The 25,722-nt window shown below is 44.9% G+C and overlaps 1 protein-coding gene across 1 annotated transcript in view; it reads right to left on the bottom strand.

Annotated features, from left to right (window-relative positions):
* The window catches only part of LCT (lactase), a 51,710-nt gene that overhangs the window by 8,353 nt on the left and 17,635 nt on the right, over positions 1-25,722 (bottom strand). Inside the window, exons 6-12 of the mRNA XM_059927571.1 lie at positions 23,715-24,441; positions 13,006-13,651; positions 9,187-10,737; positions 8,272-8,540; positions 5,247-5,537; positions 2,765-2,963; positions 1,130-1,332 (exon numbers count right to left, since the gene is read on the bottom strand). Coding sequence (XP_059783554.1) covers positions 1,130-1,332; positions 2,765-2,963; positions 5,247-5,537; positions 8,272-8,540; positions 9,187-10,737; positions 13,006-13,651; positions 23,715-24,441 — 3,886 coding nt within the window. The remainder of the gene's footprint in view (positions 1-1,129; positions 1,333-2,764; positions 2,964-5,246; positions 5,538-8,271; positions 8,541-9,186; positions 10,738-13,005; positions 13,652-23,714; positions 24,442-25,722) is intronic.

Below are 25,722 nucleotides of genomic sequence, written 5' to 3'. Positions count from 1 at the left end.
CGTGGAAGCTGATTTTATTAGGGGACGTGCGTATCATAGTCCTGAACTGCAGGATCACAGTTCACGGGCGAGCTGTGATAATGAGACTACAGCCTAACATTTCCTGAGGTTTGTCTTGATTTCAGAAAACAAATTATTGCTCTAATTCACCAGTTAGTTCTGTGAGTCTGAATGAGGGAATGAATGAATTTTGTTCCAAGGCTTTCCCCCAGCTGGCTAACAAATGGGACATTAAGTTCTTGTTTGCACTTTTTAATTTGACCACCTTTGTCAAGTTTGTTTGTGAAGAATTTGGCAAACCAAGGCCGTTGGTGTCCTTTCAGAAATGCCACAGTCTGCGGACTCCTCCTCAGAGCCTTTAAAAGCAGGGAGCAATCTGGAGAGAGAGAGAAGCTTGCTTTTCTTTCCTGATGCTGAAACATGGGAGAGGGTGCCTTCAGACCTCTTCAGAGACAGTAGCCGGAGCCAGGGAAAAGCTATGGCATGAAGAGCACCATTCTCTCTCTCTCTCGTCTTTCAGGGGCCCAGGCTGAAATAAGGGTGGGCCATGTTGTTGGGACCTGCTTACTTGTGCCTCCACTTCCCAGGAGCAAAATTCCATGACCAAAAGATGCATGTCCTTATGTGAAGCTCATGGAAAATTAGGGGCGCTAATGAGTTTCACATAATCTAAAGCCCCCAACTTAAGGTAATTCTTAGGCAGAGTAGGTAAAATCAGATGGTGACACCTAGAGGCGAAATGTGACATTGCAGCCCAGTTCTAGTAGCTCCTATAGTCAAACCACAGATGGAAGAGGCAGAATTTCTTTGTTATTTAGCTTCAAGCCAGTGTTGCATCCAGTAAGAGCTATATGTATAAATGACTTTTTTAAGACTTGAAAGAAAACTCAACCCCAAAGAACTTTCATCACAGCAAACCTATGAGGTAGTTAGGTCACCTCCATTTCAAAGATGAGAAGACTACAGTACAAAAAATTTAGATGATTTTCCCAAGGGCACAAAATAAGGTAATAGCAACGCAGGGCCTAGATCCTAAATCTTTGTTTCGCAATCTAATTCTGTTTCCATTAGATCATGACAGAAGGGGAAAAGAGCAAGAGTAAGAACAATGCCCAGAGGAAGAACAGACCTGAACGTATCTCCTGGCGGCCTCCACCTCCGCCTGGTTGGAGGGGTCTCTAGGCTCAGCCCAGTCACTGCTGATGGTGATGGAAATCATGCCACCTTGACGGGCGCGGTACACATCGTTGTACAGATGCCAGGCCTCAGCATGAGCCTTTATTAGGTTGTGGCCAACAATGTAGGGACCAGTGCCAGGCCTGGAGGAGATTCCTGGAAATATACACATAGATGTCAGTGAAGAATAAATGTGGCCAAGAATATCACTTTCTGCCTATAGATGGCCTCTTCGTGTTTGGGAGAAAGGCTGAAGATTTTGGCTTGAGGAAGAATGGAATTCAAATCCTGGCTCCACTTCTTAAAGCTGGCCAGGTAACTTTGGGTGAGTGATTCAGTCTTTCGGTTCCTTCCTCTGCAAAATGAGCAATAGTTCTTAGGAGAAGGAAATGAAACTGTGTGTGCAGAGCACCCAGAAGTACTGTGTCTGGCAAAGAGAAGGCACTTGATAGGTGTTGGTTTCTGTACCCCTCGCCCAAAGAGTGGCTCATGTGTCACAGGCAAAGTACCCAGAAGAGTGTGTGCCTCAGGAGGTGACATCCTGGCACTCTGTGGGGACCCACAGTGAAAGTAAGAGTTGGAGAGTATAGCTGATGGAAGCAGCTGACACAGAGATTCCTTGAGAGCAAATGCTATGAGAGAGGCTGCCTTATATGCTGAAGGAACGATAAACCAAAGCGTCAACCAAGGACCAATGGGAGATACATCTGGTAATGGGTCGAAGCAGATCTCCCCGTGGCTCTTTCCAGCTTTTACGTGTAATCCCAAGGAATCACATAAATGAACACAAATTTACTCTCTAAGGCTCAGAACTCAAGAAAAGGAAAATTGGAGGGTTCTCAAGGGACAAGGACAGGTCCACAATTCCTTATTAAAAACTCTTAGGAACACAGCACTGTAAATCAACTATATACTTCAATTAAAAAAAAACAAAAAACCCAGGGTTTGATGTATTTTGGAATTAAAAGGTTTCTGTGTCTTGGAAAAGTAATAAGCTGCATATAACATAGTTACATATGACCCCAGCGGGGCCCAGGACAGCTCTCCATGATTAAGGGCATTAATACGTCTGCTCCTGAACTTTTCCAATTTTAGTATATGTGCTGCCGAAACGAGCACTACTTGTGCAGAACTTTTGAATATTCACTCTAAGTGGGATGTCACCTCACATTGGTTCAAGTCAGGTTAAGCCCAGGTCAGCCAAATCATATATTGGAAACTTTTGCATTTTGGGAGTTGCAAAAAACACTGTGGATCTGTACAGTCTGATGTATTGTCCTTTCCTATATCGATTAGTCCACACCCTTGATCTCAGGCAGCTTCCTATCTGAGGCAGATCAGACGTACAGAGAGAGCAATGAAGCCATTTGGAGGTATTGAGACGTGAAGTTCATGTTCAGCAAAAGTGGTGTCAGAAGAGGGAAGCTCTGCTGCCTGCCAGGCAGCCCTGAGCAGAAGGCGGGGATTCTGAAGCACTGCCTTCGGGCTTTCGTAGCCTCCTCCTCCAGGGCCACCTGGATTTCATGTCTTTGTGGTGCTGAGAATGCCACACTCCAAAGAGCTGAGAAGGGGGGTCTGGGACCTTTACCTGGAGCTGCTGTCCCATAGCCATAGCCCAGGTTAGCAATGACATAGGGCTCGTTCAGTGTGATCCAAAACTTCACCTTGTCCCCCAGCCTCTGGAAGAGCACATCTGCATACTCCTTAAACCGCTGTACAACCGTCTCATTCTCCCAGCCTCCGACATCCTGGAGTGCCTGCGGCAAGTCCCAGTGGTAAATGGTCACCTGTGAAAAAGCAAGATCAGCATTTCCATCAACCTGCTTTTCATGGGAAGCCAGTGATGCTGTGTGCATCAGCGTAAATGTCTACTGCTAAAGCTGAGGATGAATGATGAGACAAATAAGCCTCAAAGGTTCTCTGGCAGGAAGGGTAGCACAGCAGTGCTGAAGCATGAGAAATTCAAACATCTGGATCAGAGAAGCCTGGGTTTGAGTCTCAGCTCTGCCACCTACCAGCTGCATGACCCCGGGCTCAGGCACTGAGACCTCCATGTCCCGGAATCATTGTGAGGCCTAAATCACATGGCAGAGGACATGAAAAGTGGCTGACATCCTGCCAGCTCTTCAGCAAATGTTAGCTATGGTTGTAGTCAAGGATCAGAAATGCTAGAGCTTCAGAACCTCTGGGATAGATTGCACTGAGAGTCTGAGGCTCTTTGAGGCATTTTGCTTGTAAAGGGGCATCCCCGTGGACATCTAATATGTCTGGAGGTTCTTTCTAAGGACCTGGGAACCCTTTGCTGGAGAGGGGCCCCTATGGCCATGTCCATGTGGTAGCCTTTCCTCTCTCCAGGTCTTCCCTTGATGCTCCTGACACACCCCATCTTGGCCACGCCAGGGGTCTCCACTGTCCGCAGTCTCCACTGGGCTGCCAACCATCTTCAGCTCAGACCCAGTCTCTCCCTTTGCCTGAAATGCCCTTCCCCTGCCCACCCACCCACCCAGACTGTCCTCTTTCTTCAAGACCCACACCTCCTTGAAGCTTTTTCTGGCCACAGCACTTTTCTTTTCTGCGGTGTCTCAATGCCCTTAAGAACTACAGGGAATTCCCTGGAGGTCCAGTGGTTAGGACTCCATGTTCTTGCTGCCAAGACGCTGGGTTCGATCCCTGGTCAGGAAACTAAGATCCTGCATGACACGTGGCATGGCCAAAAATAAATAAATAAATAAATAATTTTAAATCTATTTAAAAAAATAAGAACTACAAAATCATTTAGCCCTGAGTTGTGTTCTTTCTGATGTTCTGAATTGTTATGTGTAATGGAGCTCGTTTCCCCCCAGATCTTGGGCTCGTGCAGGGCAGCCACTGGTCCTCCCCTCTCCATCACAGCTAGTGCTCACACGCACTGTAATAAACGCTGCATGGATGATTTGTTTCTGCAGTGTTAGCAGTGTGAGAAGTCCAGGTAGCACTTCTATTTGTAAAAATCTCTGCTTTGGGGGCGGGGAGTGGGGGTGTTTTAGTGCGGAGAATATGCTCTGGCTGCAGTTCATAATCTCCAGTCAATACAGCAGAGGAAACACACAGTATCATAGAACTAGTGCCCTCCAGCCCTTTATCGTAAATGGCCCAGGGGAAAAGGAGTATTCTTAGGCTCCCAAGTAAAATGTAAAAGATTTGGTGACAGCAAAGAAGCCCACAAATGAGCTTCTGTATTATTATTCATAACAACTCATGGCTTAAAAACATGTGCACTTTTGCCTTAGCAGTTCTGCTCCTAGAACCATATCCTACAGATAAACTTCCACCCTAGTGTAATTATGTATCTATGGTTACTCATTGTAGTGTTGGTTATAATGGCAAAAGAGGGGAAACATCACAGGGAAGAGTGTCCATTAATAGGGAAGTGATTAGAGAAGTAAGGTACAATTACCACATAACTAAAACAAAAAACAAAAAAACAACAAATGAGGAAACTATGTACGGATATGGAAATATCTGTATTGTAAGAACTATTGTTAAACAAAAGCAAGTACTGGGACTTCCCTGGTGGTGCAGCGGTTAAGACTTCGCGCTCCCAATGCAGGGGGCCAGGGTTCGATCCCTGGTCAGGGAACTAGATCCCACATGCGTGCCACAACTAAGGAGCCCACCGGCCACAACTAAAGAGACTGTGAGCTGCAACTAAGAAGCCCACTGCCACAACTAAGGAGCCTGCCTGCCACAACTAAGACCTGGCACAACCAAATAAATAAAAAAATTTAAAAAAAAGCAAGTATCAAACTGTATGTATCATACCATTAGGAAAAAAGAGGGGAAAAGGCATATACATACACATATACACATGCCTACTGGTCACATACACAAAAGGACATGAGAACCCAGCAAACTTGGTCACCTGTAAGGAGGGAAACAGATGGCTAGAGGTCAGGGGCAGAAGGAAAATCTTTACTGATCATTCAAAAATTAAATTTGAAAACAGCATTTTTTTCACACAAGAAATGTGCTCTCCAGCCCAGCTGGCTCCCAGGGGACTTGGCCAAGGCCCAGTCAGGGCCCCATCTCACCTGGGGCTGGATGCTGGCAGCCTGCAGCGTCTCGATGAGCCGCATGTAGTAGTTCAGGCCCGCTTCATTGATGTATTTGGTAGTTCCGTCAGGGAGGATGCGAGTCCAAGAGATGGAAAAGCGATAGTGGGTCACACCCAGGTTCTGCAGGGCGACCACATCCTCGGCAATCTTGTGATAACTGTCACAGGCCACGTCTCCAGTGTCATCATTCCCAACCCTCAGTGGTGTGTGAGAAAACGTGTCCCAAATACTGAGCCCTTTGCCATCCGCTCTCCACGCACCTTCAATCTCAAGATGACAAGACATGGTCTAAGCAAGTCATGTAGTCAAGCCCTTCCCAGTCAGTGGGTGAGTCCTGAGTCAGGACATAAGTTGGCATCACCTTCTCTGCCACCCCCCGATTTCTGAACTCCTACAGCTTCCTGTACATACTTTCTGAACGTCACGGCGCTGTCATGCTGCACTGCACAACTATGCGCTTGCTAACTGGCTTTCTTCCTACAAGACTGAGGTCTAGGCACTGCATCTTTCATCTTGGTGGCCCAGCAGTCAATGCAGCAGCGTCTGGAGTATGGTGGGTGCTCACTAAAAGTTTGAATGAACAATTCCACATGCCTCAACCCCAATCACAGCCAAACAAATCCCAGTGATGCCAGATGTAGAGGCAGAGTTTCTAATCAGGATGTGTATCACTGTTTCTGTGCCTCCTTTTCCTCCTCCCACCTAACCTATAAACTGACCACAAGCCACTGGGCAAACGCCTACCTATGGGCTTAGGTAGTCTGAAAGGTGTAATTTCTATAATTTACTTTAAAACACTTCAGCATATATAGTGTGATACTCTGTGATTGGCTGCAGCTAAGGTAGTGCTGGCATTCTCAGCAAGAATACATGTCCAGGCTTGGCCTGCACAGCCCCTCTGAGAGTGGCAGGCCCTAAGTCAGCGGGAATGCACCCTGTGTGGTCCATCTGGGTAGAGGAGATGGCTTGGTGGATGGGAGACTAGTTAATGCAGGGGGACTAAGAAAATTAGTGACTATGTTGAAGATATTAGGAACTAGATTTCTCATCATTGGAGAAAAGAGATACAAATATGAAAAGTGGGAAGGCCAGCATTAACCCTGTAGAGTTGGATTGCAATTGGAGGTATCAGTGTGTTTTTTAACATACTTAAAGATTTTGGTGGATGTAGAACTAGATATATATGCACATATGTGTGTGTGTACACACACATGCATTTCCTAGCTCTGTCCACTGAGAGGGCCTAGAAGTAATGACACCCCAGTAGCAGTGAGCACACCTAGCACCCAGATCTTGGTTTCTAAATGCCCTTATCCCATAAAAGGAACCAGGCCTCATTAGAGAAATGGCTGATTACAGGGCTGGGGCAGAAAAGATACAAGATGAGCCTGGAACATCTTGCTGCACCAGAAAGAATTAAGAGAGTGCTCAAAGAGTGATGGGCCATGTCAAAAGGACACAGGATCCAGCTAAAGGACAACCCACCAGGCAAAAAATGGACGATTTACGCATCTGCATACATAATAGCAGCAAAAGTATAACCCACCAGGAAAAAAACAGGACTTCACGAGGCCATACTGATGATGTATATCAACATATATTTACATATAAGTAAAATGTAAATAAGTAGGAGAAAAGACAAAGCTTGACCTTTCTTTTGAATGCCACCTAATAAATTTAAAAGCAATGATGAACTCAGAAAATCACCATTTGTCAACTATCATAGTAATAACTGATTCAGGCCTGCAACCTGTGCCCTAGAATAAGTCCCTAACCCTAGCCCTAGAATAAATAAGTCCAGCTATAAACCTGTGGGGCAGTGGTTCTCACCCAGGGAATATTTTGTCTCTGAGGAGACACTTAGCAATGTCTGGAGACATTTTTAGTTGTTACAGCTGGGGGAGGAGTCTACTGGCATCTGGTGGGTAAAGGCCAGGTTTGCTGCTAAACATCCTACATGTGCACAGGACAGGCCCACAACAAAGAACTATCCAGCCCCAAATGTCAATCAGACCCAGCTGGAGAAACCCTGCTACAGAAGATTCTGTCTCCCTGGAGCAACAGGATCCTGTCTCTGAAATCTTGGCATTTCCTCAAGTGAACCTTTCATGTACAGTGTTGACCAGAGCACCGAAGAGGACCAAGAGCTGAGGTTTTCTCCAGGCCATGGAATAGGATACATGAATAGTTTCTGTGTTTGTGTGCTTAGTTAACATATGTCTGGATATGGCAGAATTTGGTCTGAGACTTCATTATACCTTGGTAGTCTGGTAGTCTGGGGGTAGCTACCCTCACCTTCCTCAGAAACATTTTCAGCAGCTATGGTCACCTAGAAAAAATCCAAGGGCTGAGCAACCCAGAGTCAAGTCAGCTCAGACCACTCACCCCACCCAGGTTCCACACTGAGAATACAAACCCCTACTCCTGTATCAAAGAAAATAAATGGAGGCAGAAGATGTAAAGCAGGGTCACACCCCTAAATGCCCGGGCAAGTCACTCTTTGTTTTTTATCTTTCTTTTTTTTCTGAGGAAAAGTAAATCCTCATATTTTCTGTATTAGTGAGCTCCATTTAGCATGAATAAGGTAGAGGTATGATGTTATTAGGACATCAGAAAACGCCCAGGCCCATGTGATAGCCATTTTGATCAAACTGTCTGCTGGGAAGAAACTAGGTGAGAAATAAAGGCGTCCAGCTGAGAATCTTCATATTTGCAGTTCTTTGCCTAAGTATTTCTTCCAGGCTCCACCTGCTCCATCTGGCCTGCTAACACCCATCTCAGCACAGCCCTTGTAACTGTGATGGCCCGCCTGAATTTGGGGATGTGAAGAAGCCAAGCTGTCTGGGAAAAGGGCCTCCCAGACTCCCCCACAAGGTACCCGTACTTCCCTCCCACAGGTCTATAAAAATCCACTGCTCCCACCTGCCCTCTCCAGCCCTGACCCCAGAGGCTGGCACATAGTAGGTTTGCTGTAGATGGTGAATTGCCCTGAACTCCTCACCTGATATGAAGCGGTAGCCACACTCCAGCTGAAGCCCTTGGGAAACTGTCCATATAGAAACTCGTCTTCCTTGGGCAGTGGCATGCCGTTACTGATGATGACCTCCGTGTAGTACCTGGCAGAGGCTCTTGCTGTGCGAGGCCTGTTCACGTTACTGAAATCAACACGGTACAGTCCGAACTTGACCGTATAGCCATTTAGCCACTCAAAGCTGTCCATCAGGGACCATGCAGCATATCCTCGAAGGTCCACACCATCGAGCCTGTAAGCTGGGAACGTTCCACAGACAGCAGAGGAGAGCTTTACACCAGGAGGACTCCTCACTGCAGGCAGTCCTAAACCACTAACTTGTGCACACAAGTAATGTGTGCCCTGATAGATCATCTTGTCTCTTTCTTTTTGTCAACACTGATGCCCCCATAGCAAGTATTAATGACTGACCTTTGCAAAATCAAATTCTTTTGTTGGGGTAAAGGGACATGTCTGAAATTCAAGAGTCTCAGCCTACTTTAGAAGTTAAATACAGAAATGTGAATTAGAGAAGAGTTGATTGCTCTAGGGTGCATGGAACCCACCAGAATATAAGCTCCATGTCAGCAGAAAGTTGTTTATTTTGTTCACTGCTGTGTCCCCAGCACTTAGAATAGAACTTGTCACATAGTAGTTGCTCAATAATGAATGAATGGACCCATGACAATACTCCTGTGGGACCCTGTGTGTACATTTGGGGAGAAGACCATTGCTTTTTTCAGATTCCCAAAGGGATATGTAACCCCAGACCGGGAAAGAATTATGGAATTAGGGTATAACAGAGAGACCTGTTGATGGTGTGTAATCCACTCTGCCAAACCATTTCAGGCACATGACATGTGGATGTTGGGAGATTTTGTAAGGGGGACATGAACACTCACGTACCTTTCAAAGCTTCATTGATATAGGTTTTGTGGTAAAATATCCTATTGGTATCTTCCACTTTTGGATCTTTCAGCCCTGCTCCGTTTTCAGTGACGTAAATGGGGATGCCCCCATACTCCTCCTTGATCCAGTTGAGCAGTCTTCGCATCCCCCAGGACGCAGCTCTGTTCGTTGCTGTGGAGGGCCAGGAAGAGTCCTCCCTCTCGGTCAGCTCCCGGTCATCTTCATAGGAGGGTGGGTTTAACCTCGGTGTTGCATGCCGCACGATTCTGGAGGAGTAGGTGTTGAGGCAGAACACGTCGGCTGTAGCTGAGATGTACCTCTTCTCTTCCTCAGTGAAGCTGGGCAGGCGGGAGGTGGCTAAGTGCTGCAGTTCACTCCTGTTCCCCACTTTCCACTTCATGGCATCGGGATAGTCTCCGTTTCGGAAGATGGGGTGGGCGAACCAGCCCAGTGAGAACTGCAGCATTCGGTCAGCTGCCTCCACATCCCTGGGGACCCCAGGCGACTGGGGCTCTGCCCAGTGTGCACCAAGGCTCAAAGAGATGACCCCCTTCTGCTCTTGCCTGTACTTCTCATCGTAAGTGTGATAGACTCTGGCATGAGCTTTGATGATTGCATGGCCAATCCTGTAAGGTCCCCAGCCTGGGTCGTTCACGTTTGGGGGAAATTCCCCTGAGCCATACCCCAACCATGCCTGGTATGTGGGGTCGTTAAAAGTCATCCAGAACTTGACTCTGTCACCAAAGGTCTGGAAACAAAAGTCTGCATAGCTGTTAAACAACTCAATCAAGGAAGGATTCTCCCAGCCTCCAATATCCTGGAGGGCCTGGGGCAGGTCCCAGTGGAACAGTGTCACCATGGGAGAGATGCTGCTTGCCACCAAGCCATCAATCAGCCTGTTGTAATAATCAACACCACGTGTGTTGACAGAAGTGTTTCTTCCAGTCGGGAAAATCCGAGACCAGGAGATGGAGAAGCGATAGGCCTTCACCTTCAAAGCTCGAAGCATATTCAGATCAGCATCCAGATGGTTATAGCTGTCACAGGCTATGTCTCCAGTGGCACTGTCTTTCACGTTGCTCCCTGGTGTGTGGGTAAAATTATCCCAGATGCTGGGGCCTTTGCCATCAGCATCCCAAGCTCCTTCAATCTGATAGGCTGACGAGGACACGCCCCACAGGAAGTCATCCCGGAATGTGCCGTGGTAGAACAAATCTCTTTCAAACTTGGGTTGGTTGGAGAACTTTTCCCAGACTACTTTAGCCTTGGAGGGCACCTCGGATGGAAATGTGAAGGCTCTGATTTTCCGGGGGACGTTTGCTTTACTGGCTGGTGGCAGTCTTTTTACTACCTTGGTGAGGAAACCGTTCTTTTCAATCATGCTGGTGAAAAAGTAGGCAGATTTCCTGGGAGTCCTTGGCCTGCTGCTGTCGTTGAAGTTGACATGGTACAGCCCAAACCTCTGCCTGTACCCAGAGGGGCCTTCGAAGCCGTCGATGAGGGAACGAGCAATGTAAGATTGAACGTCCACTGAGTCCTCCTTGACAGCTGTGGAGAAAACCAAAATTGGGATTGTTTTAAAGTCTGTTACTGATGTTGCTTTTTATTTTTATTATTTTTAAAATAGAGGTGTCTATTTGGGGTTTGTTAGCACTGCAGCCCGGGAGACACAGAGTCAAGAAGCACTTGAATTGTGTTCCGCTATAAAATGGGGGAGGCTTATAAAGACAAAAACTGCAAGGTTACATAAATTGTTTGTCGAGAATTAGGATTGGAGCTGGCAAGAAGTAAGGGTGTTTGTTAAGCAAGGATCGGTTGGGGTCTGAAATGATGACAGAGTTGCAAAGGGCTGATGTTACTTTTTAAAGGTTTTCCTTTCAACGTGAAAGTTCGGGAGGTGACCTGGGTTACCCCCAAAATTTTAACCCTTTTTCCTCCTCATAACAAGTAAAAGGAAAATCCATAAGACCCACACAAAACATCAGGCCACATCTATGGCCATAAGTCTCAATCCAAAGGTGTGTCCCTACCTTAAAATGAATAATAAAGAAAAAGTGCCCCATCTGCTAGTGTCAGGACTCCTTGGTTTAATACAGAATACATAAATCATTTAATCTTTTAAAAATGTGCTTTTGTTTTTTCTTCTTTATGTTTAGTAATATTGACATGAAATAATCACGCATTCAGTTTTTAAAAGGAGAAATAAAGCCTAAAAAAATGTATTCTCTGATTCAGTGGCTTGAATGGTGGTCCCCAAAAAGGTATATCCAAGTGCTGACTCCTGGTACTACTGATGTAACCTTATTTGGCAAAAGGGGTTTTGCAAATATAATTCACTAAGTTAAGGATCTCAAAATGAGACCATCCTGGATTAATCAAGGTGGGTCCTAAATTCAATGACAAGCATCATCATAAGTGACGTAGGGGAGAAGGCCATGTGAAGATGAAGGCAGAGATTGGAGTCATGCAGCCACAGCCAAGGAAGGCCTAGAGCCACCAGAAGCTGGAAGAGGCAAGGAAGGATTCTCCCTTGGAGCCTTTGGATGGAAAGTGTTCCTAGTGACGTCTTGATTTTGGACTTCTGGCCTCCATAACTGTGAAAGAATTAAAAATGTTCTAGTGAGTCAACCAGGAATCAGAGCAATAGCTGTGGATGATTGTGTAAGAGGTAGGTAACATTGCTCATTCACTCAATAATTTAGTAAGCACCTACTTTATCCCAGGCTGTGCTAGGCTCTGGGAACATAAAGATTAATAAAAGCCTCATCGGTTAGTGGGAAGAAGGAAGAGCTGAGCCAGAAACAGAACGGCCTATGGCTCCACACACTGGATGTCTGGGCATATCATTTAATCTCTCAGAGCATCGGTTTTCACAGTTGTCCCATGAAGATAATATCTGCCCCTATTTACTGAACAAGGCTGTTTCAAGGATCACTTGAGATAATGTCTTAAAGGGATTCCTTGATACTGAGGAGAGTACAGGTGAAGTGAGGGTGTCTGACCTCACCAACAGTGGGATGTAGGTCTCCATTCCTTACTGCAGTGCCCAGGGCAGGGATCACTTTTTAACTCTTTCTCTTTAATTCTAGACAAGGCCTCAAAATCTTCTCAACACAGCCCTCTAGGCAGACAACTAGCCACTATCAGTTGATTAGGACTGACGTACAAGATGAAACCTATTTGCCGCTCCTTTTTACTTGAAATAAAAAGACATATAAGGTAAAAATGAGACTGTAGATATAGGTTAAGTGGACCAAAGTGAATGATGTGGAATGTAGATTTTATACCCCATTAAAGGAAATGAAGATCAGGCAAGGCTGGAGCGATGAGGGAAGATTTAATGGGCTGGAGTTCCACCCTGAGTGTCCTCATGCCACCCTGTAATGCCATCATCACCATATATTGCACTTTTCTGTCTGCGCCCCTCTGTAGACTCTGAGTCGCCTCTGGGAAAAGATGGCGTTGGTTCAGTATTGTACCCCTACTGTCTTGCACAATGTCTGACATGTAATGGGCACTCAATAAATATTTGTTACCTAAATGCGTTAAAAGATGATGAGGCTTGATGGATGGATAGGACTCAGACAGGCAGAGGGTAGAAGGGAGCACTGTAGGGACTAGGAATATGAAAGTAAAGGCTTGAGGCCTTTGAGGGAGAGAGTTAGGAGGCTGATATGAACCACTCACACTATTACTACAAATACTACTTTTTGGCTTCATTTCCTTGGGAGAATGTCTTTGTCCCTTAAAACAAAACTCTGAAGACTTGCTGAAATACCACCCACGTTCCAATCACCAGCATATCCACGTTCTTACCCTTGAGCACCTCATTGATATATTGATTGAAGTAGTCAATTCTCAAGGAATCATTGATGAGATCTTCACTTTCCCCTATGGGCATGCCATTCCCAGCCAGGTAGATTGGAACTTTGCCTCTTGTGTATTCCAAGGATACAAACTGCAACAGCCTCCTTATACCCCAGGGTACCACACGAATCCAAGGGGATTCGGTCTGGGGCCATGCAGGGTCCACGTGTTGGGAGAAGCCTCCAATGGTATCATAGCTGGGGATGCAGGTATCTCCTTGGGCCTTGCTGATGAGGCGGGAAGTGTAATGGGACAGACCCAGAAAGTCAGCGGAGCCCTTCAGGAGCTGCTTCTCTGCCTCGGTGAACTTAGGGAGCTGGGCCACAGGAGTGGGGCACTGTTTGTTCATCTGTTGGATCTGGGCTCTCAGGGCAGCCGGGTAGTCTCCATCCACAAAGATGGGGTGTGCAAACCAGCCCAGCATGAAGTGCAGGAAGCGTTCAGAGGCTCTCTGGTCCTCAGGCCTCTCTGGGGACAGGGGCTCTGCCCAGTCTGAGTTCAGCACAATGCCCACCCGCCCCTGCTGCTGTGGGCGATGTTGGCTGTTGTAGTGGTGCCAAGCCCTGGCATGAGCCTTGAGGACCACATGAGCCACCTTGTGAGGAAGAAAGAAGGAAATACAGGTCTTAGTGACAACAACAGCACCCACAAGCCAATAACAAGTCAACAACAACGTCAGCAAGTCGACACCAAAGTCAGTAATGGTAGCAAGTTAATAAAGTCAACAGCAACAATGTCAACAACATCCACAACTGTGTCAACACGTCAATACCACCATTACCACCATCACCAGGTCGATAGCGACAGCACCACAACCACATTAACAATAACAGGTGTCAATGACTTCTCTTGTGTGATCCTCACTTATGTGGCAAGTACAAATACTATTACTGTGATAGAGGTAAGGAACACAGGATCCAGAGAAGGGGAGAGCACAGGCAGTCTGACCTCAGGCCTGGATCATCACCCACAGTTCCTCTGCCTCTGTCCTCAGTAAGTGCTTTTTTTTTTTTTTAATTTTTAAAATTTTTGGTTGCATTGGGTCTTCATTGCTGCATGTGGATTTTCTCTAGTTGCGTCTAGCAGGGGCTACTCTTCGTTGCAGTACGCGGGCTTCTCATTGTGGTGGCTTCTCTTGTTGCAAAGCACGGGCTCTAGGCGTGCAGGCTTCAGTAGTTGTGGCACGCGGGCTTAATTGCTCCGTGGCATGTGGGATCTTCCTGGACCAGGGCTCGAACCCGTGTCCCCTGCATTGGCAGGCGGACTCTTAACCACTGTACCACCAGGGAAGTCCCAGTAAGTGCTTATTGACTAGTCCACAACTAATTGGCAGGGGCGATCATTTTAGTTAACATACAAAAGAGGGGAAAATTATTTCTAGCCTTCCTGTTCTCCTTTCTACTTAATGAAATCTAGGAAGAGAAACCACAACCAGGATCTGCTGTAGACTTAACTCACGGTCTTACAAATGTCAACATATTTCCTTGGTGGAGCACCAGGAGAAACGGCAAAGGTGGGGTATCTGGAGTATAAAAAGCCTACATTTAAATATTGACTCTATCACTAACACGCTCAGTAAACTCAGACCATCTTCTCTCTTGACTTCAGCTTCCTTGTCTGCAGGAAGTGGGTAATTATGGATTCATCCAGGAGGATTCAATGCAACTGTGTACACAGAGCACAGAGCAGAAACTTGGAGTGCAGGAGGAGGTTTGCTACCGCTTAGCGCCTTTTTCTTTTCCTTTTTATCATGTGAAGATGATGACACCTATGTTTGAAGAATTTTACACCCAAAACATGCTCTAGGAAGAAAAGATCCTGACTGCTTCTAACGTCCCAAATGTTAATTCTTAACTGGGTGGGTCCTAATCTCCAACAGCAAACTGTGCTCCTTTCCAAAAGGCAGGAAGGCTTCCCTTCTAAGCTTGCTGGTGTCGGGGCAGGGTGCTCAGTGGAATACTAGGCAACCATCAGAAACAATCACTGTGATCATGTAATGACATGGAAAAGGTTTAATGACATTTCAAGTAAAAAATGGGCACTAGCGTGATAATGTGTCAGTGTATAGGTCATTGTATATGTCCTTGATTGTAACAAATCTGCCACGCATGTGGGGGATGTCGATAACAGGGGAGGCTATGCATGTGTGGGGGCAGGGAGTAAATGGGAAATCTCTGTGTCTTCCACTCAGTTTTGCTGTGAACCTGAAACTACTCTAAAAAATAAAAAAACACATGCACCCCTATGTTCACAGCAGCACAATTCACAATAGCCAAGACATGGAAGCAACCTAAATGCCCATCAACAGATGAATGGATAAAGAAGATGTGGTACCTATATACCATGGAATACTACTCAGCCATAAAAAATAACAAAATAATGCCATTTGCAGCAGCATGGATGCAACTAGAGATGATCATACTAAGTGAAATAAGTCAGAAAGAGAAAGACAAATACCATATGATATTATATGTGGAATCTAAAATATGGCACAAATGAACCTATCTACAAAACAGAAACAGACCCACAGACATAGAGATCAGACTTGTGGTTGCCAAGCGGGAAGTGGGGAGGGAGAGGGATGGACAGGGAGTTTGGGGTTGGTAGATGCAAATTATTACATTTAGAATGGATAAACAACAAGGTCCTACTGTATAGCACAGGGAACTATATCCAATCTCTTGGGATAAATCATAATGAAAAAGAATACTTAAAAAAGAATGTCCAGGGAGCCTGAACCAAGATGGCGGAGTAGAAGGACGTGCTCTCACTCCCTCTTGCGAGAACACCAGAATCACAACTAGCTGCTGGACAGTCATTGACAGGAAGACACTGGAACTCACCAAAAAAGATACCCCACATCCAAAGACAAAGGAGAAGCCACAATGAGACGGTAGGAAGGGCGCAATCACAGTAAAATCAAATCCCATAACTGCTGGGTGAGTGACTCACAGACTGGAGAACACTTATACCGCAGAAGTCCACCCACTGGAATGAAGGTTCTGAGCCCCACGTCAGGCTTCCCAACCTGGGCGTCCGGCAACAGGAGGAGGAATTCCTAGAGAATCAGACTTTGAAGCCTAGTGGGATTTGATTGCAGGACTTCGACAGGACTGGGGGAAACAGAGACTCCACTCTTGGAGGGCACACACAAAGTAGTGTGTGCATCGGGACCCAGGGGAAGGAGCACTGACCCCAAGGGAGACTGAACCAGACCTGCCTGCTAGTGTTGGAGGGTCTCCTGCAGAGGTGGGGGGTGACTGTGGCTCACCATGAGGAAAAGGACACTGGCAGCAGAAGTTCTGGGAAGTACTCCTTGGCGTAAGCCTTCCCAGAGTCTGCCATTAGCCCCACCAAAGAGCCCAGGTAGGCTCCAGTGTTGGGTTGCCTCAGGCCAAACACCAACAGGGAGGGAACCCAGCCCCACCCATCAGCATTCAATCGGAATAAAGTTTTACTAAGCTCTGCCCACCAGAGCAACAGTCAGCTCTACCCACCACCAGTCTCTCCCATCAGGAAACGTGCACAACCCTCTTAGACAGACTCATCCACCAGAGGGCAGACAGCAGAAACAAGAAGAACTACAATCCTGCAGCCTGGGGAACAAGAACCACATTCACAGAAAGATAGACAAGATGAAAAGGCAGAGGGCTATGTACCAGATGAAGGAACAAGATAAAACCCCAGAAAAACAGCAGCTAAATGAAGTGGAGATAGGCAACCTTCCAGAAAAAGAATTCAGAATAATGATAGTGAAGATGATCCAGAACCTCGGAAAAAGAATGGAGGCAAAGATCGAGAAGATGCAAGAAATGTTTAATAAAGACCTAGAAGAATTAAAGAACAAACAAACAGAGATGAACAATACGATAACTGAAATGAAAACTACACTAGAAGGAATCAATAGCAGAATAACTGAGGCAGAAGAACGGATAAGTGACCGAAGACAGAATGGTGGAATTCACTGCTGCGGAACAGACTAAAGCAAAAAGAATGAAAAGAAATGAAGACAGCCTAAGAGACATCTGGGACAACATTAAACGCAACAACATTCACATTACAGAGGTCCCAGAAGGAGAAGAGAGAGAGAAAGGACCCGAGAAAATATTTGAAGAGATTATAGTCGAAAACTTCCCTAACATGGGAAAGGAAATAGCCACCCAAGTCCAGGAAGCACAGAGAGTCCCATACAGGATAAACCCAAGGAGAAACACACCAAGACACATAGTAATCAAATTGGCAAAAATTAAAGACAAAGAAAAACTATTGAAAGCAGCAAGGGAAAAACGACAAATAACATACAAGGGAACTCCCATAAGGTTAACAGCTGATTTCTCAGCAGAAACTCTACAAGCCAGAAGGGAGTGGCATGATATACTTAAAGTGATGAAAGGGAAGAACCTACAACCAAGATTACTCTACCCGGCAAGGATCTCATTCAGATTCGATGAAGAAATCAAAAGCTTTACAGACAAGCAAAAGCTAAGAGAATTCAGCACCACCAAACCAGCTCTACAACAAATGCTAAAGGAACTTCTCTAAGTGGGAAACACAAGAGAAGAAAAGGATCGACAAAAACAAACCCAAAATAATTAAGAAAATGGTCATAGGAACATACATATTGATAATTACCTTAAACGTGAATGGATTAAATGCTCCAACCAAAAAGACACAGGCTTGCTGAATGGATACAAAAACAAGACCCATCTATATGCTGTCTACAAGAGACCCACTTCAGACCTAGGGACACATACAGACTGAAAGTGAGGGGATGGAAAAAGATATTCCATGCAAATGGAAATCAAAAGAAAGCTGGAGTAGCTATACTCATATCAGATAAAATAGACTTTAAAATAAAGAATACAAGAGGCAAGGAAGGACACTACATAATGATCAAGGGACCAATCCAAGAAGAAGTTATAACAATTATAAATATATATGCACCCAACATAGGAGCACCTCAATACACAAGGCAACTGCTAACAGCTATAAAAGAGGAAATCGACAGTAACACGATAATAGTGGGGGACTTCAACACCTCACTTACACCAATGGACAGATCATCCAAAATGAAAATAAATAAGGAAACAGAAGCTTTAAATGACACAATAGACCAGATAGATTTAACTGATATTTATAGGACATTCCATCCAAAAACAGCAGATTACACTTTCTTCTCAAGTGCACATGGAATATTCTCCAGAATAGATCACATCTTGGGTCACACATCAAGCCTCAGTAAATTTAAGAAAATTGAAATCATATCAAGCATCTTTTCTGACCACAACACTATGAGATTAGAAATGAATTACAGGGAAAAAAACATAAAAACCACAAACACATGGAGGCTAAACAATACGTTACTAAATAACTAAGAGATCACTAAAGAAATCAAAGAGGAAAGCAAAAAATACCTAGAGACAAATGACAATGAAAACATGACGATCCAAAACCTATGGGATGCAGCAAAAGCAGTTCTAAGAGGGAAGTTTATAGCTATACAAGCCTACCCCAAGAAACAAGAAAAATCTCAAATAAACAATCTAACCTTACATCTAAAGGAACTAGAGAAAAAAGAACAAACAAAACCCAAAGTTAGCAGAAGGAAAGAAATCATAAAGATCAGAGCAGAAATAAATGAAATAGAAACAAAGAAAACAATAGCAAAGATCAATAAAACTAAAAGCTGGCTCTTTGAGAATATAAACAAAATTGATAAACCATTAGCCAGACTCATCAAGAAAAAGAGGGAGAGGACTCAAATCAATAAAATTAGAAATGAAAAAGGAGAAGTTACAACAGACACCACAGAAATACAAAGCATCCTAAGAGACTACTACAAGGAACTCTGTGCCAACAAAATGGACAACCTGGAAGAAATGGACAAATTCTTAGAAAGGTATAACCTTCCAAGACTGAACCAGGAAGAAATAGAAAATATGAACAGAGCAATCACAAGTAATGAAATTGAAACTGTGATTAAAAATCTTCCAACAAACAAAAGTCCAGGACCAGATGGCTTCACAGGTGAATTCTATCAAACATTTAGAGAAGAGCTAACACCCATCCTTCTTAAACTCTTCCAAAAAATTGGGGAGGAAGGAACACTCCCAAACTCATTCTATAAGGCCACCATCACCCTGATACCAAAAACAGACAAAGACACTACAAAAAAAGAAAATTACAGACTAATATCACTGATGAATATACAGGCAAAAATCCTCAACAAAATACTAGCAAACAGAATCCAACAACACATTAAAAGGATCATACACCATGATCAAGTGGGGTTTATCCTAGGAATGCAAGGATTCTTCAATATATGCAAACCAATCAATGTGGTACACCATACTACCAAACTGAAGAATAAAAACCATATGATCATCTCCATAGATGCAGAAAAAGCTTTTGATGAAATTCAACACCCATTTCTGATAAAAACTCTCCAGACAGTGGGCATAGAGGGAACCTGCCTCAACATAATAAAGGCCATATACGACAAACCCACAGCAAACAGCATTCTCAATGGTGAAAAACTGAAAGCATTTCCTCCAAGATCAGGAACGAGACAAGGATGTCCACTCTCACCACTATGATTCAACATAGTTTTGGAAGTCCTAGCCACAGCAATCAGAGAAGAAAAAGAAATTAAAGGCATACAAATTGGAAAAGAAGAAGTAAAACTGTCACTGTTTGCAGATGACATGATACTATACATAGAGAACCCTAAAGATGCCACCAGAAGACTACTAGAGCTAATCAATGAATTTGGTGAAGTTTCAGGATACAAAATTAATGCACAGAAATCTCTTGCATTCCTATACACTAATGATGAAAAATCTGAAAGAGAAATTATGGAAACACTCCCATTTGCCACTGCAACAAAAAGAATAAAATACCCAGGAATAAACCTACCTAGAGAGACAAAAGACCTGTATGCAGAAAACTATAATACACTGATGAAAGAAATTAAAGATGATACCAACAGATGGAGAGATATACCATGTTTTGGATTGGAAGAATCAATATTGTGAAAATGACTATACTACCCAAAGCAATCTACAGATTCAGTGCAATCCCTATCAAATTACCAATGGCATTTTTTACGGAACTAGAACAAAAAATCTTAAAATTTGTATGGAGACACAAAAGACCCCGAATAGCCAAAGCAGTCTTGAGGGAAAAAAACAGAGCTGGAGGAATCAGACTCCCTGACTATACTACAAAGCTACAGTAATCAAGGCAATATGGTACTGGCAGGAAAACAGAAACATAGATCAATGGAACAAGATAGAAAGCCCAGAGATAAACCCACGCACCTATGGTCAACTAATCTATGACAAAGGAGGCAAGGATATACAATGGAGAAAAGACAGTCTCTTCAATAAATGGTGCTGCGAAAACTGGACAGCTACATGTAAAAGAATGAAATTAGAACCCTCCCTAACACCATACACAAAAATAAACTCAAAATGGATTAGAGACCTAAATGTAAGACCAGACACTATAAAACTCTTAGAGGAAAACATAGGAAGAACACTCTTTGACATAAATCACAGCAAGATCTTTTTTGATTCACCTCCTAGAGTAATGGAAATAAAAATTAAAATAAACAAATGGGACCTAATGAAACTTCAAAGCTTTTGCACAGCAAAGGAGACCATAAACAAGACGAAAAGATAACCCTCAGAATGGGAGAAAATATTTGCAAATGAATCAATGGACAAAAGATTAATCTCCAAAATATATAAACAGCTCATGCAGCTCAATATTAAGAAAACAAACAACCCAATCCAAAAATGGGTAGAAGACCTAAATAGACATTTCTCCAAAGAAGACATACAGATGGCCAAGAAGCACATGAAAAGCTGCTCAATATCACTAATTATTAGAGAAATGCAAATCAAAATTACAATGAGGTATCATTTCACACCAGTTAGAATGGGCATCATCAGAAAATCTACAAACAACAAATGCTGGAGAGGGTGTGGAGAAAAGGGAACCCTCTAGCACTGTTGGTGGGAATGTAAATTGTTACAGCCACTATGGAGAACAGTATGGAGGTTCCTTAAAAAACTAAAAATAGAATTACCATATGATCCAGCAATCCCACTACTGGGCATATACCCAGAGAAAACCATAATTCAAAAAGACACATGCACCCCAATGTTCATTGCAGCACTATTTACAATAGCCAGGTCATGGAAGCAACCTAAATGCCCATTGACAGACAAATGGATAAACAAGATGTAGTACACATATACAATGGAATATTACTCAGCCATAAAAAGGAACGAAATTGGGTCATTTGTTGAGACGTGGATGGATCTAGAGACAGTCACACAGACTGAAGTAAGTCAGAATGGGAAAAACAAATATCGTATATTAACGCATATACGTGGAACCTAGAAAAATGGTACAGATGAACCGGTTTGCAGGGCAGAAGTTGAGACACAGATGTAGAGAACAAACGTATGGACACCAAGGGGGGAAAGCCACGGGGTGGTGGTGGTGGTGGTGTGATGAATTGGGAGATTGGGATTGACATGTATACACTGATGTGTATAAAATGGATGACTAATAAGAACCTGCTGTATAAAAAAATAAATAAAATTTAAAAATTAAAAAAAAACTTGTCTATCAGCTTCAGAATAAAGACTAAATACCTAAAAAAAAATGTCTATATGTGTATAACTGAGTCACTTTGCTGTACAGCAGAGATTGACACAACATTGTAAATCAACTATACTTCAATAAAAACAACAAAACAAGGGCACTAAGCTGAGTGCACACTGTGACTACACTATGAATGTAAGGAAGCCATGACTGGAAGGAAATACTGGTAGAACTATGAGAAAGATCTTTTCTTGGAAATCTTTCCTTAATGGTGTCATAATGTTTTGTAAATAAAAGGAAGAATTGAAAGAGAAAAGTGAGGTGGGGCTTCCCTGGTGGCGCAGTAGTTAAGAATCCGCCTGCCAGTGCAAGGGACACGGGTTAGTGCCCTGGCCCGGAAAGATCCCACATGCCGCAGAGCAACTAAGCCCGTGCGCCACAACTACTGAGCCTGCGCTCTACAGCCCGCGAGCCACAACTACTGAGCCTGCGTGCCACAACTACTGAAGCCCGTGCGCCTAGAGCCTGTGCTCTGCAACAAGAGAAGCCACCGCAATGAGAAGCCCACGCACTGCAACGAGGAGTAGCCCCCGCTCGCTGCAAGTAGAGAAAGCCCGCGCACAGCAATGAAGACCCAACGCAGCCACAAAAAAAAAAAAAAGGTGAGGTGGACTTTCTTATAAAAGTCTCTGTAGAAAAGTCTCAGGAGCCACGGCTGTAGGGATAAGAAGCCTAAGGTGAAAAGGCTGGTATGAGTTTTACAACAAAGAGACAAACAGAAAGGTTCAAGCTTTCCCCTTTCAGAAGTGTTCTCTCTCTCCGTGGGTACGGTCACTTGCTGAACAAAAGCAGAATGGAAGCCTTGACTTAAGTGCTATATTTTGGCATTTCATTGAGTCATTTACTCACAGTATTCCAGCTCACTCTCATTGTGGGTATTTTGAATTGTTCTCTAATTTTCTAATGGGCAGTTAAGTGTCTTGATGGCACTTAACATCTAGCTTGGGGCCCAGTGAATGCTCCTCTTTCAGAAGAGAACAGAACCCAGAAGGTGCTGGGGGAAAGCTAGACTAATTGTCTGTCCTGAAGAATGCAGCCAGGGAAGCTGGTAGGTTTCCTGGGAGATTTTGAAGAAAAAGGGAAATGATGGATGGGACCCATGTTAAGCCATTTTAAATTTTGTCTCCAGGATATACATCCCCTTCTTGTTGAAATGATATCCTGATTGCCCTCTGGAAAGACCACCCTCTCCCCTCCCCACCTCCCTGTCTCTCAACCAGTGTGTTGAGGGGTAGAGCTGGGACCTGGGTCAAAACCAATCAGTGCCACACAGTCCCCTAGCCTAGACCCAGTGACTGGTTCAGGGATGGGCACGCGACCCGTGCAGAGACCATGAGCATGGGGAGAACTTTCCTGGGAACGCCAGAACAGAGGCAAGCTGTCTTTTCTGTTTTCTGCTGATCTTGAAATATGAGAGAAGGATTGCGGCCATCTGGCTACCAGGCAGCCCAAGAATAAAGCCAGTGAGGGGAGCAAGAGAAGAAGAAAAATCGAGTCCTGGTAACATCATCTGTGGTCTAATCAAGCTCCACTCTGATCAGCTAAAATGAAGACTTTTCAGTTTCCAGAACTCAGAAACTCCCTCCTTGTTTAAGTCAGTTTGGGTTGGGTTTTCTGTCACTTGCAATTAAGAGTCCTGGCTGACATGGAAAACTTGCTCTGCAGTCAAGGGACTTGGGCTCAAATGTTGGCTTCACACTGCTAACCCACTAGCAATGTCATCACCACCAATTGCTTCTCCTCCTAAGCCCCGATTCCCTCATCCATCAGAGTCGTTCTGAGGAGGTGGCAACAATTTTTAAAGTGCCAGAATAGTGTTTGGACAAATAAGGTGATTAACAATTTATGGTTCCTTCCCTCCCTCTGATTTCCTTTAAAGGAAAAAAAAAGGGAAGACTTGCTGATGGGAAGGTAAAATAACATTTTTCCAACCCAATGTCCTTTCTCTTCCAACAAGTAGAGATTGCAAGGATGGGAAGTACCTTAAAAGAGGCCACCCCTGGGCTGGAGATGCCCGGTGCGTGCTGGCCGGTGCCATAGCCCGCGTAGCTCATCACCCACGGCTCGTGGAAGGTCACCCACAGCTTCACACGGTCCCCAAATGTGGAGAAACAGAAGGCCGCATAGTCCAGGAAGGCATCCACCATGCTCTCATTCTGCCACCCGCCGCGATCCTGCAGGGCCTGAGGCAGGTCCCAGTGGGACAGCGTGGCCATGGGCTCGATGTGTGAGTCCAGCAGCCTGTCGATCAGCATGTTGTAGTAGGCGACGCCCCGGAGGTTGGGGCTCTGCCCCTGTCCAGTGGGGAAGATGCGGGACCAGGAGATGGAGAACTTGTAGACCTGGGCCCGGAGGCCACGAAGCAGGGCAACGTCAGTGTCCACCTTGTGGTAACTGTCACTGGCCACCTCTGGCGTTGCTTGGCCCTTGGCGGTGTTCTGGTGTCCAACTCTGTCCCAGATGCTCGCCCCTCTTCCGTCCTCGGCCCAGCCTCCTTCCACATTAAAAGCCCCTGTGGAGACGCCCCAGAGGAAACCCTCAGGAAAAACATCCTGCAGGAAAGCATCCCTTTCTGCCCTGGACTGGTTGGCAAACATTTCCCAGACTCTCTGATAGGCCGAGTGGGGCAGCGAGGAGTCTACTGCTGTCTCCGGGTCCAGCTGCAGGGCAGTCTGGAGGGTCAGGTTGTCAGTCAGAGAACAAGACCTGCTGCAGGAGTGAAGTGACATGAAGGGACATAGTAAGTAATGACTCTGTAAGTTACAAATGCACAAATGTAAGGTACAGCACAGAGTCTGTGCTTTTAACCACATAACACTATGTATGTGTGTAGATGTGTAGACATTTATGTGCATGTTATATTTTATTTCAGAAATTAATGTATCTGAAATAAACATCAGAAATAAACATAGCTGAAATAAAGCATAACATAAAAATGCGATTCTCATATGCAATGAAGTCTGATATATTCTATTTACTTCTAATCTGTTTTCCTTCTCTCTCCTTCCTTCCTTCCTTCCTCCTTCCCTCCGTCCCTTCTTTCTTTATTGTTTTCTCTATCTGAGTCCTGTCCTGCAGGCTGGAAAGCAGTGCGTGATAACATGCAGCAGTTACAACAACAGAGGGCAACCTTGAGGAAGGGTTGGTGGAGGTGGGTGTGTTTGACCTGGAGAAGAGAACACACATGAGGAGAGGGAGTGGAGTACAAGAGCACCTCCCTGTCCTTGGGCCATCGAGGGGCTGACACTTATACAAGGTTGGCCCAGAGCACAGAACCGTTAGAAGTGACGGGGACACTGCAGAAAGACCTCCTCCCGTGGAGTGGAGCCTGGACATTCCAAACTTAAGCTCCTCCTATTTCGTGAAGCATCAACTCATCTGCATTTGGTAGAAAAGTGGTGAGGGGAAATGATAGCCTATAGTTGTGGATTACCCAGAACAGATGAATGACTCTGGAGCACACCAGGGACATGGAGGGGTGCCCACTCAGCTGTTCTGACCCAACCCTTCTGACTATGACCATCCTTCTGGCTTGGGTGAGAAGAGGTCTTGAAGAAACAAACTGCCCCTGGATAACACAGAACTTGCCATACAGGCCTTGGAGCTGGGAGTCCTGGGTTTGCCTAACTTGGGAAGAGATTTAGCACAGAAAGTCTCTATGCCCAGCCCTCCAGGTGCCCCTCCTTCAGCCACCCCTCACCCCCCACTCTAAGCCTCCTCAGAGCATCCCAGGTAATGCTCTTTTTCCCTCCTCCGGGAAGCAGTGCTATATCTCCTGCCATACTCTGTGCTAGAATCACTGGCGGGCCTCTCTGTCTCACTTCTGAGGTCTAAAACACTCCGACGAGAAAATGATGTCCATCCTCTCAGAACTCCCTTCCACCTGCCCCTGCAGGTTCTCCATCAACATCCACCTGAGTGAGAACCCCCCGCCCCCACTCTTGGTTTAACGTTAGCCAATGTTGGATCTTCCCTGCAGGCAAGATACTG

The sequence above is a fragment of the Balaenoptera ricei genome, chromosome 7 (assembly GCF_028023285.1).
Source record: "Balaenoptera ricei isolate mBalRic1 chromosome 7, mBalRic1.hap2, whole genome shotgun sequence".
Taxonomy (NCBI): domain Eukaryota; kingdom Metazoa; phylum Chordata; class Mammalia; order Artiodactyla; family Balaenopteridae; genus Balaenoptera; species Balaenoptera ricei.
Note: the sequence above shows the minus strand (reverse complement) of the source record. Positions and strands in the feature narration are given on the sequence as shown.